At 36.9% G+C, this 17,786-nt stretch overlaps 1 protein-coding gene across 3 annotated transcripts in view; it reads left to right on the forward strand.

Annotated features, from left to right (window-relative positions):
• wdr95 (WD40 repeat domain 95) overlaps positions 1 to 17,786 on the forward strand; it is a 31,798-nt gene that overhangs the window by 12,820 nt on the left and 1,192 nt on the right. Inside the window, exons 8-28 of one of the 3 annotated variants that reach the window (XM_015339225.2) lie at positions 463 to 555; positions 1,130 to 1,175; positions 1,273 to 1,319; positions 1,869 to 1,986; positions 2,124 to 2,193; positions 4,389 to 4,620; positions 5,373 to 5,478; positions 7,031 to 7,182; positions 8,186 to 8,288; positions 8,871 to 8,977; positions 9,066 to 9,145; positions 9,465 to 9,519; positions 9,663 to 9,708; positions 12,285 to 12,344; positions 12,796 to 12,958; positions 14,360 to 14,452; positions 15,017 to 15,075; positions 15,895 to 16,033; positions 16,710 to 16,749; positions 16,853 to 16,941; positions 17,404 to 17,591. In XM_015339225.2, the coding sequence (XP_015194711.1) occupies positions 463 to 555; positions 1,130 to 1,175; positions 1,273 to 1,319; positions 1,869 to 1,986; positions 2,124 to 2,193; positions 4,389 to 4,620; positions 5,373 to 5,478; positions 7,031 to 7,182; positions 8,186 to 8,288; positions 8,871 to 8,977; positions 9,066 to 9,145; positions 9,465 to 9,519; positions 9,663 to 9,708; positions 12,285 to 12,344; positions 12,796 to 12,958; positions 14,360 to 14,452; positions 15,017 to 15,075; positions 15,895 to 16,033; positions 16,710 to 16,749; positions 16,853 to 16,941; positions 17,404 to 17,591 (2,086 nt within the window). Of the gene's footprint in view, positions 1 to 462; positions 556 to 1,129; positions 1,176 to 1,272; positions 1,320 to 1,868; positions 1,987 to 2,123; positions 2,194 to 4,388; positions 4,621 to 5,372; positions 5,479 to 7,030; positions 7,183 to 8,185; positions 8,289 to 8,870; positions 8,978 to 9,065; positions 9,146 to 9,464; positions 9,520 to 9,662; positions 9,709 to 12,284; positions 12,345 to 12,795; positions 12,959 to 14,359; positions 14,453 to 15,016; positions 15,076 to 15,894; positions 16,034 to 16,709; positions 16,750 to 16,852; positions 16,942 to 17,403; positions 17,592 to 17,786 lie in introns of those variants that run through there. The other 2 variants (XM_069190135.1, XM_069190136.1) reach the window with 2 other exon arrangements.

The raw sequence follows: 17,786 nt of genomic DNA on the forward strand, positions 1-17,786 counted from the left end.
TAGAGACAAGCACAGACACTCTCGCACTCACACCAGGGCCAATTTTTCCCAGTAGCCAATTAACCTACCAGTACATCTTTGGAGTGTGGGGGGAAACCAGAGCACCCAGAGGAAACCCACAAAAACACAGGGAGAGCATACACTCTTGCAGCTGTGTGAACACACAGAGAGCACCCCTGGAACTGAACCCAGAGCTCCAGTTCTATGTAGTAGCAGTGCTAACCACTGCTCCACCAAGTCAGCCACACAGGCACTCTGGCGCAGTGGTCAATGATGAAAACAAAAACATATTTTGCTTTATTTACTTAAGCTAGTTTGGCAAGACACAGAAGAGTGGCCCATAAGGAAATTATGATTTTTGGAAATTGTGAACAACCTATGATTTGGGGGTGCTATATATAAAATTGCATACGGGTGGAGTTAGAGAATGTTGATAAATGCACATTTTTTTGCTCGTTTCAGAGACAGGGAGATCCAGCTCTATGAACTCTCTTCTTTGGCAGCTTATTGTCAAGTCAGTGCACTGGAAACGGTACCTTTAAGAATAGACTACTGGTGAGATTCATGTCCATTCTTTCTGTTCATTCCACTGCTAGTAATGTTCTTTTTATGTTGGTTTTCAGAGCTTTGCTCAACTGTAGTTTTTGATTAGACAGTAAGAGCAACACTGAATCTGAATACATATCACCAAATGCATAGTGTCATAGCTGATATTTGGTCTAAATTTTGCTCGTCTGTCCTTTTTTATGGGCAATGTTTAATTGAATAATTTAATCAAGTTATATAGGAGCCACTCTCAAGAGGAATGCAGCAAAGAAAAATAGCACAAGGAATAATGTATGTTCTGCTCTTTATTGTTTTTGTCTAACAATTGAATGGTATTGTATGCTTTGGGAACATGTTCCCATTGCTGTAGCAGATGTAGAGTTTTTCATCTTTGTGTTCTGATGGATTTCAACAATCATGGATGATGCATTTCTCTAAGCATTAGATTTCTTTACAAAAAAATTAAAAAATTCTTTCAAAGTGGTTATCATTGTCAAGCAAGTGTTTTTTGTATGTTTTCTGTTTGGAAAAAATACATGCATGCAATTGATCTCACGGTTGTGTTTTTTTTAATTCTTTGCAGTTCCACAGGCCAGGATGAGTGTCTTATTCTTTATGGAGATTCCCAGGTATCTAATAAAACTTGAAATCACATTAATACATGCATTTTTAGTTACAAGTTTTTTATAAATTGCTGATAAAACATGAAACATTTCAATCTTACAGGGCTGCGTGAACATAATTGTAATGACATCAGTTGGAGAGACATTAAGGTAATTATGTTACTTAAAAAAATTAATAAAATGAATTACAAAAGGAATGTTTTATCGTTAAATTAGAAGGAAGTTTAGCTCAGAAGTTAATTCTGTGATTCATCATCTTGAAATTAGTTGAAATTGAAATTAGTTTCATCATGCTGTTTTGAATTTGCAATTACAATTTCATTAAAGCTGTAACTTGTTTAGCTGATTTCTCTAAAACAGTACGAAAGCCAAGCAAAGATTTAGATGACAGGGTGACTTAAAGAAGCTTTGAACAGTTGTGCAGGTTCAAACATACAGCCTACACACTTTTTACAATAAATAATTAATGTTCAGAATGTTGGAAATAATGAATGCGTGAATACAAAAGCATTAGAAAAACTGCGATTAGATAAATAAGGTAGATAGATACATTATATAAACAAAAGACAGATAAATAAGATAGTGTTGCCATAACTAAAAATTAGTTATTGGAAGTTAAAATAGAAATGTTATTAATACCATAATATTTGCCTTATGTAAATGTACAAATTATTGTATTTATGTTAATTCCTTTTTTAGACTATGGAAGAAGTTGCCAAAAGTTGAAAATGTGCCTAACATAGGAATTGACAATGCTGTTCTTTCACCACACATAACATACATTAGATGGAAGGTTCATGAAGACTGGGTAACCCAGGTATTTTAATTTCTCTTCTTTAGCTTTTAGTCATTTAAGAAAAGGTAGAGCTTTGTTAAAGTGGACCAAAAGTGTTTTTTTCTGTTTGCAGACTCCCAAAAACTTAAAAATGAACATCTTTCTTCAACCTTTTTCAGCTCAAATATTATGAAGGCATACGAGCCGTCATCTCAACTTCAAACCATGAATCTTCTGCTTTAGTCATAGGTGAGTCTACCTGATCCTGCATGCTTCCACCTAAAGAGTTACCCCCCTCTGTCGTGCCTCAGTAAAGTTTTCCTTTTCTTAATGTGGGAAATTGTTCTTTGGGGTTGTGGGGAGTATGGAATAAGGTACACAGTTATGTCATTGAAGCCGATACCCTGGCGTCATTTGGCTGGATGAGATGGATTAATTAGCTACTAATTACTAGACAGGCTACTTGGGCCAAACAACTTCTGTTTGTTTGTAACTGGTCTTGTGTACTTATCCCCAACATATTCCATCTACCTGATTTGTCAAGTCCAGTCCAAGCTCCATGAATACTGAACCTCTGTTGTCATTCATTAATGAGGCAGACCCAGTGCTGCCAAGTACTCTACCACCAGCACTAGGATTTCCAGGCAACAGCTGTGCAAAACAAGCACTTTCCCCACAGAGTATTTGTGCACCAGGTGTACAGCGGAATTGGAAACAAGAACTGTGAACCATGATACCAAAATGAATGCCTTCAAAGAAAAAATAATGGTTTCTGACTACTTTGCACCCATTGTCTGCATGGTTCTGGTCACATGACCCTAAATTTGACTAAGTGTTTATTAAAAATGGATGGATGGACAGTGTGTTTTCTTGTCTGCACAGTTTGTGCAATTAAATCCGGTAATTATTTATGTACATAGCATGCATGTAATTATCCGGTGTCTCCAAGGAAGCTCAGCAGTCAGGTGTTCCTCTGCAATATAATTGTGTATTGTATGTGTATTGTGAAATATTAAGACATATTGGCTACATAGGACATATTGTGAAATATTAAGACATAAATTGACTACTAAAAAAATATAGGATTATTTCTTTAAAAAAAACCTTTCAATTTTTTTTAAATTTGATTCAGTAAACACCCTCAAATATGAGCCGGCCTGTTCATTTGGTCATCATTCCATTTCCATTATCCATTTGAAGTAGATAACAGGGCTCTTGTCAGAACATAATCTGTGTGCCAAAGAACTCTGGAGTACAGATGTTCCTTACCTGGACCCTCATCTAAATACCATTCATCCATTACCAGACAGCTGCGTGGTCCTGGAAAGTGTCATGGCAACCCAGGACACATTCCGGAAGCATGGAGCACAAGGCAGGAATACAGGCTAAACAAGATGCAAGGCCTTTACAGAGCACCTATCCGCACTGGGATAGTTAAGAGACTCTCTAGTATTTGGCAAAGGCCAAAATGAACACAGGAAAAACATGCAAACTCTATACGGAAGGTACCCAAGTTGCAGGACCCTAGAGCTAACAACCATGGTACCACCCTGCCCTCACCAAGGCTCATAGTTCTGGTTAGAATACCACCAATGATACACTGAGGAGAACAGGAATCACTGGTTTTACATTGCTATACAGTCTGTTAAAGAGATATCATTGAAATAAGTTATCAGATATGCTGGAGTGATTTTAAATGAAAGTATTTCATATAACCCAAGGGCCCTCAGCTGGGACCAGAGTGCCCCTTGTAGTTTTCTTGTAATGTTTCAAAAGAGAGCATGAAGCCATTGCCTTTTCACATGGGAGTGTTCAAGCATGAGATGTGTAAAACTCTCTGTAAAAACTGCAATTTACCTTGCCTATTTAATGCAAGATGAGATGTCAGTCATAACTTTTAATGTAGCACAATTCCCATTAATCAGACATTAACAACATGCCTAAAGCCACAGGGAAAATCAGGGATGAATCAGTCCTCAGCTGTGGTGGAAGAGCACGCTGAGTTTAGGCTTTGAATTCTGAGCCTGCTGTGCTTCACTGTCACATTCTGCCAGGATGAAATTCTGCGTGATCAAAGTTAACCCCGGCATAGCAGAACTAAAACAAAGAAAACGAGACCAGAATGAAGGTGTGATGCTCTGTGTATATGCACACCCAAATTACACAAGCCTTTAACAGATGTGTGCTTTTAATGTTAAAAACTTCCAACTGCAAGCAGCAGACTTCTTGAGGAGAATCAGCGAAATTTGGATGTGTTTGCATTTGGAGTTCAAAATCTGTGTGTTGTCAGTCTAACTTTCCATTTTGTCATTGTTTATGAGAGATTTGTTCTTTCCAAATCACAGGAGAATCTTCTATGACATATGTTTAGTGTGAGGTAATGCACTTTTAACTCTTGGTTTTTCTGAGCACAATATTAAACAAAAGGACTTTTTTTTCAAAAGGTTGCACTTTTCCAACGACTAATATTGAGCAGCAGATGAGAGAAATTGAAGAAGGGAAGGGCAAAAGGTCTCAGGCTTACTCAGGACTTCCTCAGCAACGAGCCAACTGCGATCAAACAGTGTTCTCCATCTACAAAGGGGTGAAAACCTTTGATTTCTGCAAAAAGCACAACTTAATAGTCACTGGAGGGATGGACAGGATTATAAGAATGTGGAATCCTTATGTACCCGGGTAAGGACTTCATCAATAATGACAAGCCAATGCAGAAAAGCCAGATCCAGCCTCCATCTCATGAAGACAATTGCAAAGTGAAATCTTGATTTTATGAAGTACAATTAGGAATCACAGTGATTAATTAAACCATGGTGCCTAGAAAATATATGTACTGTAGTGAAATGAATTTTCTGAAAACTCACAGTATTATTTAATAGTTCAACAAAAGGAAAGTCCCGATAGAGAATTTAATGGAGAAGTGGAGTTACTCAAGGCTGGAAAGTTGGGTTCAACATATCAGACTCAATGGATCTAAACAGGAGTTCAACTGAACTTTAAATGCTTTACTTTTTTACACTAAGTAGAAGTTGAATCATATTCTTGAAAACAATGATTCAAGCTGATCTTAACTTGATTAACTTGATTGTTGTCAGATCAGTTTAAAACTGAACATGTTCCTTGTATAATGTCATTATAATTTCCTTATATTCAGAATCTTCTTCCTGGTTGTGAAAACCTTTTACTGTGCCATTCTTCACCTCTTGTTAACTTCAATCCTTTTTTTTATTTTGTGTGTTAGCAATGGATGTCATGTGATGACATTCTTCTTCTTTCTCACATGTGCCCATAGGCTCCTGAATTCGCAGTGCAGGGTCACCAGACCATTGTTTTCTAGTCTAGTTATGCTTACATTTCTTTCAAAGACCACATAACAATAGAGCTTAACATTTTTGTTCACCTGATTTATTCAACTGTAATTTTCATTGCAGGAAACCCACTGGCATCCTGAAAGGTCACTGTGCACCCATTTTGTATCTATATATCTCTACAGAGGAAAACAGGATCTTTTCCGTCTCCTCTGACAATACCATCAAGGTTAGTTCTCCATATATTTCAAGATGATCAGTTAATTTTATTGGGTGTTAATCGATTACTGAAGCTAATTATAAATATACTGTAGGTAACGATCACCCTTTTCCCAATGGATTTGTTTTTTTTGCACTCGTCCCTCCTCCCAATCATTACCAGTTTACCAATCTCCTGATTCCTTATTCCAGGGCTCGCCCTGACTTTCTGGAAAGAGGCCACTCCTCTTCCAGATCACAATTAGTGCATACACTACTATTACCAGCTCTCACCCCAATTTTGTAATACTATTTAGAATACTTTTATTAACCACCTTTGAAGAACACATTAAAAATAACTTACAAAGAACAAGAAGCACACGTTTAACAAAGATAACATGTACTTTAACATTGACAGTAATAATGTGAATCATGAATCTGTTAACTTCTTGTAAAACACCTCAAACAGTCTAAATGTCTAACCTGAAAATGTGGCTTGTCTACTGTTTGTTAATTACATGGATTTGACAGACTCAAAACCAAATGAAATACAAATGAATTATTACAGTTATTGTAACTAATATTACTAATAAACTTGAACAGCCTAGCAACAACAGAAAGACCCACTGGAGGGAATATTTGACTGACAGTAAAAATATACTGTACAGTATGTTGTGTTGCACATTTAGGGCTCCCCCTGGTGGCTTCTGAGCCCTAGGCAGTCACCCAGTTTGCCTAAGCCAAGGGCTGGCCCTGCCTTTGTCCCTGATGTCCTCATGACAACATTGCAAAATTTCAAGGGCATTTGAGAAGCCACAGGTGTTGCTGTTGCCAGGCAGGAAAACCCACCCACGCTAGACAGCACTTAGCCAAGTGAGGTTCCCCTTTGGTTGTTACTCAGTTTTGGAAAATGACATAGCTCGGACTCAAAAAAGAGAAATTTAGACCACATGGCTCAGCCTGTGCTCCAGGAGCCCATTCACATTATATTTTGATTGATGTCAGTTTATTTATAAACTATGGTGTTATTGCAGTGAAGATGGAGAATCCTATAATTTAGTCAAAACAAAGCAAGGCTGTGTCAGACTAAATAAAGAAATTATTATTACTGTACCATCACTGATACTAATCAAAGTTAACGGTACATCCCATTGTTTGATTTTACATATACCGCAAGGTAATTCGAGCAAACAATGTGAGCAGTCCACTTGTTCTGAACTCCTGAGAATTATAAATCTGTCCCCCACTATTTATTTATGAAAAGGCACAATCTCTTCAATACTTGGTTCAATGCAGAATGCAGAATTTACTAAAACATTAAGAAGCTTGATAAGTTTTTAATATATTTAACATCAAATAGAATGTATTACTCATATGTAGTCATGAGTGGTTAAAATACATTAGGGTTTCGTTCAGTGACTCTCTCTTTGTCCTTCCTAGAACATATATGTTTAGTCTGTTGTTACTCTATTAACTTTTGAATGGTAAAAATGCCTAATTAATGTTAGGTCAAGAATTAATTTAACAGTGTATTTTCTGGCACCATAGACAAATTTGTTTATATTTAACGGTAATGATTTCAGATATGGGATATTCGGGACCAGTCCTGCCTGTTTACAGCTAACCCCAAGGCCAGCAGAATCCAAGGAGAGGTTTCAGCTTGTCTTTTCTGCCCCACTGTGAAAGCTCTCTATGTGACCACTGACTCCATTGCTTTTCTCCCTTTGAGGACAAAGTGAGTTCTTGTCTTTCCTTTTGAGTCCTGCTTTCTTCAGCGTATTCAATTAACTGTTGTACTGCAGCAGGCATACTACAACATACCATGAGTAACGATGAAAAACGCAGCTGTCATTGTTTTTGGAATGACATTATAGTAGGTATAGCATGAACCACAGTCGAAAATCAGCGGCTTCAAGGAGTTCACAGACCAAATCCATACTTCTTATTTATGTTATTTTATGATATAATTCTATACAAATATTATACAAATATAATATCGTTTATGCTATTAGATCACCCCATAAAGTGATTTGACTAAGATGTATATCTCTAAAGAGGTCATATTCTACTTGGAGTAGAATGATTTAGCACTGGCTAAAATGTTGTCAAGTTTGAAATTCAGTGGGAATACTGACAGGAATTGTGAGTGTTCTGGATTTAGGAGGGGCCAGGGCAGTGCAGAGAGACGTGAAGTCTCTGTTCTCTCCAATATTAGAAAGGTCTTTTTTTTTTGTTTAGAGAAACACTAAATATGAAAGTTAATGAATTGAATTACCTTTACTGGAAAGCACCTGAAACCAAGAAAATCAAAATAAATTCAGATTAAATTCAAGATCTGATTATTGTTGCAGGGGGTGGAGAGAGCACAGTACTGCAGTGGTTAGCATTGCTATCTTGGAGCTCTGGGGCCCTCGTTTCAACTCTTGACCTGGGGTGGTATCTGTGTGGAGTTTTTATGTTCTCCCTTTGTTTGCTTGGGTTGCTTGGGTTTCCTCACAGAGTCCAAAGACGCACTAATAGGTTAACTAGGGTTAATTCAAAGAAATTGGCTCTGATGTGTGTATGTTTGTGTCTCTATGTGCCCTGTGATGGACTGGCGTCCTCTCCAAGGTGTATCCTGCCTTGCACCCATTGTTTGCTGAGGCTCCAGCTCCTCCGTGAAATGGTTAGAAAATGGTTGGATAAATGTAAGGATCTCACAGATCCATATCTTACTTTTCTTTTTTTTTCATTTATAGATCCCAGCCTCAGGGCCATCTGACAGTATCCCATAAAGAGCCTGTCCTTTGCTGTGGTTACAGTAAAGAGTTTAGACAGGTGGTCAGCTGTACTGAAGGATCTGTGAGTGGAAACAATTGAGTCAAACCACTTATCAGCAAATGCACATGTAGTACGAGTCTAATCCTGTTATGCCAAACTAACCTCTGGTATTTAAAACATGAATAAAAAATACAAAATACCCTACGGACTTTTCCAGGTTAAAGCAATAATAGACCATCACACTGTACTCAACCAAGCAGTTTCCTTAAAATAACAAATCTCACTCCCTTTTTGCTGTTTATGTTTAGAATTTCTCTGCTTATTTTTCATAAATATTTTACTGTTTTTAATAGTTCTGTTTTTCATTTGGTGTTTATTCGCATTTTTGAAGAGATCAACGTGCTTTTGGGAGTAGTGTGATGTGGTGGAGGAAGGGTAGAGTAAGATAAAGCAAACTATATTGTGACTGAGTTCCAGTATGTTTTCTATTTTTGCCATTCCAGTTGATAAATTTCTTGGCCTTGTTTTTTAGAATAATTACAATTATATTATTTTTATCCTAATAAGGACTCCAGTGTCAAATTTTAGATCAGAATCCCTTTTTCTGGTATTCGCTTCACTGAGTTTCTCCTGGTTTGAAACTGATTGATGTATCCCTTTTAGGTTGTCAAAGTCTGGGACTTTGATACAGGAGGTCAAGTCTTTGAGTTTGGTGATGCCCATGGCCACTCTGCTATCACATGCATGACCTTTGACATCAGTGGCAGAAGGTTAGTTTGCAGGACCTGGAGAAATGATTTGTATCTGGTATGCAAATTAAGTAAGTACATAATGACATCATGCTTAATTATCTCAAAGGCTTGTAACTGGAGGAAGAGATGGATGTCTAAAGATCTGGAACTTCAATAATGGTCACTGTTTAAAGATTTTAAAAAAAGGTATGACGCAATATTTGGTATTTTATTTTAAGTTATTGTCAAAGACATCAAGACGTGATCTTCTAGAGACCATTAAGGATTAAACTATATGTATAAAATATTACAGATGAAATATTTAGAGTGCATTGCAGTATTTGTTACAAAAATAACATTTAGATGGCTTGTAGGTGTCTACAGAGACTTGCTATAGATCATTGCGACAGTTCTATCAATTAGTTTCTTAAGATCCCCTTCAAGACTCATTGAAACCACTTTCCAGGACATAAAAGCCTTTCAGTCTTCCACTCAGTAATTTTTCATCTGTGTTTATTTTTCCCAGAGGGCAAGAGCGATGAAGTCTGTGATTGCACTTATGTTAAAGTGAACAGAAGCAAGTGAGTTACATATTCAAATTTCTTCATCCTTTTTCGACTGTGTGTTTGTCACTGTGAAAGCAATGTGTGTGTTGATTAAATGAGGTTTCAACTGAAAAAGATATATTGAAATATATTTAAGTTGTTCTTTTACTTTTTTGCAGCTATGTCATGGCTGTGGGCTGGGATCGAAGAATTGACATGTACTTTGTAAGTGTATTCGAGAGGAAAAAAAAGGCAAAATAAGAAAAGGGCATAAACACAAATGTTTTTTGTTTTTTTAGGTGGAATTGGTAGGGGAAATGAGTTCATGCAGTGCTCCATGTAACATTCACCTTGAGGGGTGAATCTTTGAGGGGCTGAAAACTTTGCTGGGTAAAAAATACTGGGTGAAAAACATTCCATTTATACTCTCATACCTAGTTAAGAATTAACCTTAAAGTGAACATTGTTGTTATATTTTTTATCCATACTCTATTTCTATTGATCCAGTCCACCCCAGTGCAATATATACAGTATATAAAGTAGATACCAGCATTGCTAGGAGGTTAACCTGTGATGGAACAGTGTCTCACCTAGGGGGAGTTTTGTACTTTCAGTTCACTTAACACAATTGTGTAATCTAGTAAATTGTAGTAAAGTGTTGTACAACCAGATGCAACTGAAATGCATTATTCAATATTCAGCATCTGTGGTATTTTTTAAGACTTCAACACAATATCCCCGGTAAGGCACGCTTGTGTGAGTTTGTTCAGTTTCACTTCAACATTTACCCCAGAAACAGAATGGCCAGCATTTTACAGCAATAAACCTGCTACACATCAAATGACTGATTAGTATTACTTCTTTTCGAGCAATATTAGAAAAAGGATTTAACCAACATTTTCTTTTTGGAATTCAGAAACAAGGATTTCAAAAATAATTTAAAAAACAACAGGTAAATTCAAAGTAAATATATAATTGTTAAATGTTTTTATTACCCTAAGACAGAAAAAGTAGTTTATATCTGACATTTATTTCAATTTAAGGACATTTTTGTAAGGTAACCCTGAAGTACAGAAGAGAGATAGCTTGCCTGAGGATAATAATTCTATTTACACTATTCATCATCAGGTTATTAATAATTTTTGCCGGTTTAAATAGTTTCTTCTGATGATTACATCTTATTATCTTATCTGTGTTCTTTCCCTGATAGCGTTTTGCTGCTGAACAGGAAATTAAGTAATCTCCCCTCAGTACATGGTTGTGAAATCAAAGAGATAAGGAAAAACCACTGTATATTAGAATAGTATGAGAAGATTAGACAGGAAAACTGGAGAGTAAAATAATAAAAAAAAGCCTTTAGATTTACTTGGCATGCCGTCCACCCTCACAAAGAAGCTCTGAAGTCAGTTTTCTTGGTAGTTACCCTGGTTACCAAATCTCTTATCTCCATATCATCATTTCCTTATGTTCTGTGTGACATTAAAGAGCTCTGGGAAGGATTTCATTATTGTCTTAGTCCTCTAAATAGTGTCAATTACAGAGCTTAGTCTGCTTGGGGTTTTATGTTCAGGATTTTTTGTAAAGATTTTAAAAAAGCCACATTCTTGTTCATATTGTGAGTGCCAATAAACATCTCCTAGTCTCTTTCCATCGTGTATGTAAGGTGCAGCCTTTCAAATCCACTTTTTCTCATTGCTGACCCTCCTCTCAGACTAAGGACTAAGGAGATGTATTTCACATTAACATCAGTTATCTTTGGAAACTATGGAAAGTTTTGAAGTAAGAAAGCCTCCCTCTGAATTGTTTTCAGTTACACAACAGAGAGAATAAAGCCTGGAGGACGCAGACTGGCCTCAGATTTCACAAGTCCCAAGACAAGATTGGAGGGCCACACAGTCTAATTGTTTAGCACCACACAATCTAATTGTTGAGGGCCATCCAGTCAAATCATTGAGGGCCACACAGTCTAATTATTGAGGACCACACAGTCTAATAGTTGGGGGCCAAACAGACTAATTGTTGAGGGCCATCCAGTCTTTGGTTTTATTCCCACAAGAGATTTCGGTTCCCATATGGTTAGTTTTAAATTGTCACCGTAGACCCTGCATATATTTTGAATATGTGTTTATGAAAAAGTAAAGATTCCAAGTCTGAAGCACTTCATTCAAAACATGAAGAATAAGGTTGGAATTAACTGATCACAGATTTCTTGGCTCCCAGAAAAACAGAGGCCTCTGTGACCTCCCAGGCTACAGGCTAGAGGGGCGGTGATGTCAGGGGAGGTTACGACTCTTCTCCAAATTTCAACTGTCCTCCTGCAGGTTGCTGTGGAGTCTGTAGTATGTGGAAAAGAGGAATGGCTTGATGAATGGGTGGGCTGAAGGAGCCAGGCTGTCCTTTTTTTCTTGTGTGCATACAGGTCTTTGGGAGCCAAGTCATAAATACACAATTGGTTATTCCAAATTGGACAGGGACTGTATATAATAATAGAAAAATACCTGGTGATTCTAAGTTCATTAAAAAAATAGAAAACCCTTTTAAGTTATATCCCAAATGAAGAGAGACTGCAATTAAACAGTCGTACTCTAGGGATTCACGTTATGATGTGAGACCTAGGAGACAGGACTGTGGTTAGTTGTTTGTCATAGTTTACAACATGAATAATCATCACTAGTGATGGCAATTACTGCTGATTTTCAGCTTCATTGTCATGAATGGAAATGAAAGCACCAGAAAATCTCTCTCTAGTAACCATTGGTTTAAGGTACTTCAAGGTTTTTTGATGTTGTTGTTTTTAACAGGACTCCAATGATGATGTTCATCACATCCAAAACCCCCAGCCGTACTGGCAGGATGATCTGGTGAATACTGTGACTGTGCTGTTTCCGAGGAGAGGGGGGCTGGAAGATGCAAAATAAGCAGATGCTCCTTAACGCATTTGCAGTAATGTGTTTGGTTTGGATATGTGTTCCATCATGAACTGCTATACAGAGCAGTTCATAAACAAATACACAACAGATACTTGTCTGAATGTGTTATCTCCCACACCCTCTCATCCTAAGAAGGCTCCGAACAATAGTTTGGTTACTGTGAATAGGGGTTCCAATAGGCATTTGTAGGCCAGATGTCTTGTTAAAACCATTGTAAATATAATGTTATGAAAACAGTAAGCAAACTTATTGGTACCACTAAAATGATAGATTAATGGATTTTCTTTAACAAAAAAACTGATAGTACATAATTTGTCTATATATTAGCTTCTGTGAACTGCATTTCTGCTTATCTAATTCAGAACATTTCTCTCTTCCCTAGAGGAGTGGACATAAGGAGGACATCCTGTGCATTGCTCAGTGTCCTCCATCTCTCCTGGCTACCTCCGGTTACGATGGAGAAATCGTTGTGTGGAACATGGTCTCAGGACATATACACTCCCGTTTGGTCACCCCTGTGCCCCCAGAGTGCACCGATGCCAAAGGTGTGCCTTTATTCCAGAAACTAGAAATCTGAAGTCTGTTTCTGGTTAATTGACCATTATTGTCCAAACACAAGAAAAGCATTGCTTTTTCCCAAAAATGAACTGGTATATGACATTTTTTTGTCAACGTTGCATAAGATCATTATGACAACAATAATAATAATAATAATAATAATAATAGCTTACATTTATATAGCGCTTTTCTGGACACTCCACTCAAAGCGCTTTACAGGTAATGGGGACTCCCCTCCACCACCACCAATGTGCAGCATCCACCTGGATGATGCGACGGCAGCCATAGTGCACCAGAACGCTCACCACACATCAGCTATCAGTAGGGAAGAGAGCAGAGTGATGAAGCCAATTCATAGATGGGGATTATTAGGAGGCCATGATTGGTAAGGGCCAATGGGAAATTTGGCCAGGACGCCGGGGTTACACCCCTAATCTTTACGAGAAACGCCCTGGAATTTTTAATGACCTCAGAGAGTCAGGACCTCGGTTTTACGTCTCATCCGTAGGACGGCTCCTGTTTACAGTATAGTGTCCCCATCACTATACTGGGGCATTAGGACCCACATGGACCGCAGGGTGAGCACCCCATGCTGGCCCCACTAATACCTCTTCCAGCTACTAAATAGCTACAATAGCTACTAAATTACTGCTACAGTAAAAAGAACCAAGAAACATTAAAAAAGAAACAACAAAAATGTAATAGATAACTTTCCGAAGCTAAATTTTTAATTTTACAGAGTTTGTGGTTTCTTAAAAAAATTGTGTTATGTATAGCCTTTGGGAGTTACAATTTAGGACTTGAAGAAAATAGTTATAAATAAATGAAGGGATGCCATCTGGTCCATTTAAGCAAATGCTGTTGCCAGAAGACTGCAAAACGTTAATTTCTTAAAAAAGGCAGAAGTAACTGTATAAATGCACAGGTCCTTTTTGAGCAGTGCCTTTTACCATATTTTATTCAAAACAACTGAACATTGCCTCTGCTTTTGCTCAGTATTATTTTCCTGTATCTTGGGGTAATAAAAGATGTTTGGAGAAAATGCTTCAAAATGCTACATGGTGAGAAAATATAACAGATCCTCTCATTTATAGCCTCAGCAATACTTCTCATTCCTTTTTAAGTTAAAGTTATTCATTTCAAACATTTTTTCTCAATAGTCTGTTTTAAACTCAGCTGGAACAAGGTATTTCAAAATCTTCTGATTTCCCTTTAATTTTGAGCTGATATCGTAGATCAAAGATTATTTTTCTGCTCGTTGAAATTCTGTTATGCTGTGGTAAAACTAAGCATTTCTCAGACAAAGATCCCTTTAAAACCTGTAAGCATCCTCTTTATGTAATTCATTTTGATACAGAAATGAAGGGTTTTATCTTGGTATTTAATAGGTATCGATAAAAGTGTTTCAAGTGTAACATTCCTGAAGACACGGATTCGGAACAATGAGTCTGCTGCTTGCCTGGTTTCAAGTGGTCCCCAAGGTTAGTCACAGTTTCTGTTAAAAACAAGCAAACAATATGGACCCATATTGGACAAAAGAGGTTCATTTAATGTCCTGTTACATCCCAGTGACAATCAATAGAGTATCTTTATAAACAAATTTTCAATTCAACATTGAATGAACCAAGGTCTAAATGAATTACCTTTTCTTTTACATTGAATGTACTCCACAGTGTTCACTCATGCAATGTTAGAGGATTGTACTGTAATTCAGAGTACTAGTACAGCTTTGAAGAATCTGTTATGAGTACATACATTGGCTTGAGATGATTGACTCTAAAACCATAGTGAAGAATAGTAGCTGAACTGAATTTTGTACTGCCAGACAGTTTTCCATTATTGTTTATATTCATACTGTTTTCTCCTGTTTTCATTGAGTAATGTAATTTTGGTGCAGTGCTGTATGGAATCTATACTTATATTAGAAAGATTAGAAAGCCTCACTGAAATCTCTGTCAAAAGATTAGCTCTTTCTGTTGAATAGTCTAGGGATGTTAAGTTAATTCCAATACTAGGTATTAAAGGTATTATTTTTTACTAAACAGGTTATGTTAATTTCTGGAGTCTGGTCCATGGTGGAAATCTTTTTGCTACATTTGAAGCGGTGAGCATTGATGTGTGAGATGATTTAGGAGTGTGTTATGGAACACTTTTATCAATCATTGCGAAACAAGTTTTAGTGTTTGGTTTGTGATATAGCACTATAAACATAGCCATAAATTGGATAAAGACAGCAAGAGCAGCATTTTGATGATCTGCATACTATCTTCAGTGAGAGAAACATTTTAGAACGTCTGTCTGAAAACATTTAATTTAGCTCAGTAGTGTGAATGCTGGGTTTTCTGCTTGAATGGCATTTAATTTTCTTTTTGGAGTAACAACAATTTATTTCTCCAAATAAAAACATAATTAAACATCAGAACAAATTGATAGCTGCTAAGAATTCCCATGACAGAATTAAAGCTACAGTATGTACATACAGTATATTTCTCTAAGCCCTTGACTCCAAGAGTGGTGGATCTCACCAAATACTGGTTAAGCTCAATTCTTTTTTGTAAACCTCCTTAAACCAAGGTCTTACTGAAGCTCTTTGGACTAATAAATAGCAGACTCAGAAAGTAGTTTCACAGGCTTGCTTGTGATTCAGATAGCGTAAGAGAATGTTCAGCTAGGAGAAGGCAAATTGAGTATGAATGATACTCCACGGACTATCTCATTGATCTCTAATGCAATTAGAACAAAAACTGTATCAAATCATTAATAAACATACTGTACAGTAAATAAGTGACCTTAACGTATTCCAAATGTGAAAGAATTAAAGCATTTTACTGTAGTACATTTAAAGTATGGAATATGTCTTGCAGTTAGTAATGAATAATGGAAGATCTAACAAAATATTTTTTAATGATGTGTCATATTTCAGTCCAGAATGAAGTGCCTGATCACTAAAATGGCAGTGAATGCAGAGGAAACTCTTCTTTATGTTGCTGATCTATCTGGCTACATCTATGTGTACGATACCAAGGACTATGCTCTTACGCCTGAACAAGAAGCACCTAAAAGTAAGACTTGCTCAATCATCATACAGATTTATTTATATTTCCCACAGTAAACTGTTTAAGTGCAGACATCATGCTGTGACCTTTGTGCAATTTAAGGATTTGATAGTTGCTGGCATTTGCAAAGCTGACCTTTTCAAAATATGTCACAGCTCAATACAATTATCAAGTCTCACCAGTAGTACTGAGGAGAAGTAAGAAGAAACCGAATATAGAATTGTGGTAGCTGTTCTAGTCTAGTCCTTAGTTTCCTAAATTTAAAATTCCTCAATCCAGTTCATAAATTTAATTTCTGTTCCTGATGTTTCTGGGACATTTGCATTTCCCAATTGAAATATAGGCCTGAGTACAAAGTCCAAGGAGATTGAATACCTTGTCAGGCATATGTTTCACACTTCACAGAAACTGTGAAAAATTTCCCAAAAAGGCAGACCAATCTGTCTTTAGTCTTCAACACAGTATTCCACGGGGTCTTCAAACACCTGCAACTGTATTTTTGGAGAAATGTTTTTTGGTCTTTATATGATCATGATTACTGGCTGCAATCATTCTTGTTTGGGTTTCAATATCAAATGCAGTTGTGAGGCAAATTCACCACGTGATAATCAGATTACTTTTGAAGGCACAGAATTCTAACACAAATCCATCCTCACTCAAATCACCTTTCTTGTTTGTTAAGCTGCAAACTACTGGCGTGCACACATCAGCAGTGTCACTAGGTAGGTATAACTTTTAATAATGTATTTGTATTCATTAATTTGAAATAGTGGGGGTTATTAGTACTATTTGTCCTAGTCTGCTAGCTACTCTTTCTTTATTCAGTTTAGTGATTGTAGATGAAGATGAAGTGCTGCTCACCTCAGCTACAGACTGTACAGTGCGACTGTGGAGCATTCATGGAGAGTTCATAGGTAAAATGCCCAAAGCATCCTGTCTAGAAAATACCTTGAAGAAGGTCATCATTTTTATCATTGATAATAATGAGCAACATTAACAACCCACTGGCTGTGGTGAATTAACCTTCCCTATGATCTTATGTTCTTAGATCAAAATAAGAATTACTGTGCTAGCCCAGTATTGAAGAAGAAACAAAAAACAACACAAGGAACTCATACCAAGTGCATGCTCATACATGGAGATGCATTCTCCTTTCCTCCTTATAATAATCTGAAGCACTTGAGAGCTCTAAAAATATCTATCTGTTCAGTGCTGAATGCAGTTATCTTTAAGAACTGGGCACCCATTTGTAAACACAAATGGCAAATTTCCTGCTTTTTATTATTTAGTTTTAACATAGAGCATTATTAAGAGTGTGTGCCAAGCAGATAAGGTATAAGGCTAAGAATTTTTTTTCTTTTTTTTTTCCTTTAAAGGAACATTTGGACAACCTGAGGCTTGGAGTATCCATACAGCAGCCTCTTGGAAACATCCTATGATCCCTTATGAAATTCTAGTGGATCCCTTCAGCATGCCTGCTCATCGGATTCTAGAAGGAGAGAGCAGTGTCTTGGAGGTTCTTAACTCAGGCCAAAGAGAAGAGAATGAAGAGGAAACTAAAAAGGTTTCTTTTTAAAAGTTTACTTGACAAGCCATTTTGTGTTGTGCTAGAATGATAGGCAGTATTCTCCAGAATATAACTCTTTTCATAAAGGTATGGATTTTGGCACCTGAGAACGAAAAGAAACATGACTACATTACTTCTTCTATAGATACAGTATATGGGAGAGTATAGTATTAAGAATCTGTAGATTTGCTT

Source organism: Lepisosteus oculatus, chromosome 5 (genome assembly GCF_040954835.1).
Source record: "Lepisosteus oculatus isolate fLepOcu1 chromosome 5, fLepOcu1.hap2, whole genome shotgun sequence".
Classification (NCBI taxonomy): Eukaryota; Metazoa; Chordata; class Actinopteri; order Semionotiformes; family Lepisosteidae; genus Lepisosteus; species Lepisosteus oculatus.